General features: G+C 45.3%; 2 protein-coding genes across 2 annotated transcripts in view; one reads left to right on the forward strand and one right to left on the reverse strand.

The window, feature by feature from the left end:
- Window positions 1–2799, reverse strand: part of LOC106522354 (tripartite motif-containing protein 35) — a gene marked incomplete at its 3' end in the record, with an annotated part of 221193 nt that overhangs the window by 9948 nt on the left and 208446 nt on the right.
- The window catches only part of nisch (nischarin), a gene marked incomplete in the record, with an annotated part of 25890 nt that overhangs the window by 8399 nt on the left and 14692 nt on the right, over window positions 1–2799 (forward strand). The window contains 5 exon segments of the mRNA XM_014015326.1: window positions 1135–1230; window positions 1314–1466; window positions 1540–1608; window positions 1692–1877; window positions 2006–2134. Coding sequence (XP_013870780.1) covers window positions 1135–1230; window positions 1314–1466; window positions 1540–1608; window positions 1692–1877; window positions 2006–2134 — 633 coding nt within the window.

The raw sequence follows: 2799 nt of genomic DNA on the forward strand, positions 1-2799 counted from the left end.
GGTGTAGAGCTGGTCCAGTGTTCCACGACCAGGACGAAAACCACACTGCTCTTCCTGAATCCGAGGTTCGACTATCCGACGGACCCTCCTCTCCAGGAAAGTTAAATGAAGAAACAAAAGACAGTTTTGCCCATAACTTTTAACAAGTTTAGAACACTGTAGGAAGTTTACTTCTTTGTTTTTTTTATTTTTACAATGAACTTTTTACAGCCATTTATTTCACTTGGTGGTCGGCACAAATACAGTTTCTGTCCTTGTTCAGGCACAGATGTACCTTACACATCTATTATCATATTGATGACATTTTCTTACTTTCTTTTTTTCTCTCTTCTTCCTCAATTTTCTTTGACATCTAACACGTAAATAATTAGTCAGTACAGCGTAGAGATTATAATTTCAAAGAAAAACACTTTGAAAATAACCAAAATGTGTTTTCAAATAGCATTTCAGTAATTAATCAATCATCCAAAACAGTGTGTGTTGTATTGTGGCAAGAATACTGTTGATTAAATTACTAAAATGTCACATGACAATTCAGGACTTATATACCTGCAGTATCAAGTTTGATACACAAATGTTTAACATGGTTTAACTACTATTAAAAATATTTTAAGTAATTATGCATTGTTTCAACACAGAAAGTATTTATTTAAAAAATTACAAACAATATTGATGTTATTCTTACCATAACTTCTCCAAAATTAGCAAAAGTAAAATGTGTGGATGACCTCATGTCAGCAGTCATTTTGAAAAGGCAAAAAAAAAAAAGTTCCACTTCCTGCAGTACATTGATAATCCACCAGAGGGCAGAATACAGGTCTCACATTATATACAACAGGTTTTTGAGGAATAATTTGATCACATTGATAAAATATAGGTCACAGAATCCTGCATAGCAAATATGATACAAATTGCAACATAGGGCTGTTCTATCTAATAGTTCTTAATAGTTAGAACCTAATTGAACATGACAGTCGTGGAGGATGAAGAAAGGCAAAAGTCTTTATCCAGGCTAGGCTAACAGCTAACCGTTTTATAACTTCTTAGGATTATAAGTCAACTCTTTTTCCAAAATGATGGTTTTGTTTAGATTCTTCTGATGAATAAATCTTGAGTCGGTGTCTCTGCCTTCAGATCAGCGACTGCAGCTCTCAGCAGATCCAGGGTCTGCCGTCTCTGAGGTCCAGCCTGGAGACGATGAGCGTTCACCGCTGCACAGAATCCATGACGGTACGTTAGAGTTTCAACCCGACCCGATGGTTCTGATGTCAGAGCAGCTGTTTGAGCTCAACCTTCCTCCCCTCCACACCCAGACGGTCCTGGTGCCCGAGGCCAGCGAGTTCTCTCAGTGGGAGCCCGAGGGGGCGGAGTCCGGCTGCCCCGTCACCGCCGTCATCCCCGTGTGGAGGAACCTGACAACGCTGGACCTGAGCCACAACTGCATCAGCAGCATCGACGGCTCGGTGGTGAGGAACGCTCCCGTCAAACCCAAGGTCTGAAACGTTTTTATTTCTCACATCGAGTTCCTCTTTGTTGTAGAAACTGATCCGTAAGGTGGAGTTTTTAGATCTGAGCTACAACCAGCTGTCCTCCGTGGACAACCTGCAGGTATGAAACATACATGAACAGCAGCATCAATCTCAACTGATGAATCTGCTGCTGTGAAAGTTCTAGTTGTTCTCACGTTGCAGCACCTGTACAACCTGGTCCACGTGGATCTGTCCTACAACAGCCTCCGGGTCCTGGAAGCTGCTCACACTCGCTTGGGGAACATTAAAACCCTGAGCCTGGCTGGGAACCAGCTGGAGAGACTGAACGGCCTCTCCAAGCTCTACTCTCTGGTCAACCTGGACCTCAGCCACAACCAGCTGGCCCAGGTAACCCAGACCAGGGAGTCTTAACTGTTCAGAACCTTTTCTACAGAACCCTGCTTCAAAAAGGCTGAACTGTCCGTTTAAGAACATTTAGGTGAAACTGATGTTTGTTGGTTGTGACTTTTTTCCAGTTGGAGGAAATCAGGAACATCGGGGCTCTGCCCTGTTTGGAGAAACTCAACCTGTCCAGTAACCCCATGTGCATCATCCCCGACTACAGAACCAAAGTTCTGGCCCAGTTTGGAGACCGAGCAGCAGAGGTAAGCCTCCATATCTCCCCCAGATCATCTTGAGATCACCCCCGATCATCCTGAGATCACCCCCGATCATCCTGAGATCACCCCCGATCAACCTGAGATCACCCCCAGATCATCTTGAGATCACCCTGAGATTATCCCTGATCACCCTGAGATCATCCTGAGATCATCCCTGATCACCCTGAGATCATCCCTGATCACCCTGAGATCACCCCTGATCACCCTGAGATCAACCCTGATCACTCTGAGATCACCCTGAGATCACCCCCTGATCACTCTGAGATCACCCCGATCACTCTGAGATCAACCCTGATCACTCTGAGATCACCCTGAGATCACCCCCTAATCATTCTGAGATCACCCTGAGATCATCCCTGATCACCCCTGATCACTCTGAGATCACCCCCTGATCACTCTGAGATCACCCCCTGATCACCCTGAGACCCCCTGATCACTCTGAGATCACCCACTGATCACTCTGAGATCACCCTGAGATCATCCCTGATCACCCCCTGATCACTCTGAGATCACCCCCTGATCACTCTGAGATCACCCTGAGATCATCCCTGATCACCCCCTGATCACTCTGAGATCACCCCCTGATCACTCTGAGATCACCCTGAGATCATCCCTGATCACCCTGAGGTCACCCCTGATCACTCTGAGAT

Source organism: Austrofundulus limnaeus, unplaced genomic scaffold, assembly GCF_001266775.1.
Source record: "Austrofundulus limnaeus strain Quisiro unplaced genomic scaffold, Austrofundulus_limnaeus-1.0 Scaffold127, whole genome shotgun sequence".
NCBI lineage: Eukaryota > Metazoa > Chordata > Actinopteri > Cyprinodontiformes > Rivulidae > Austrofundulus > Austrofundulus limnaeus.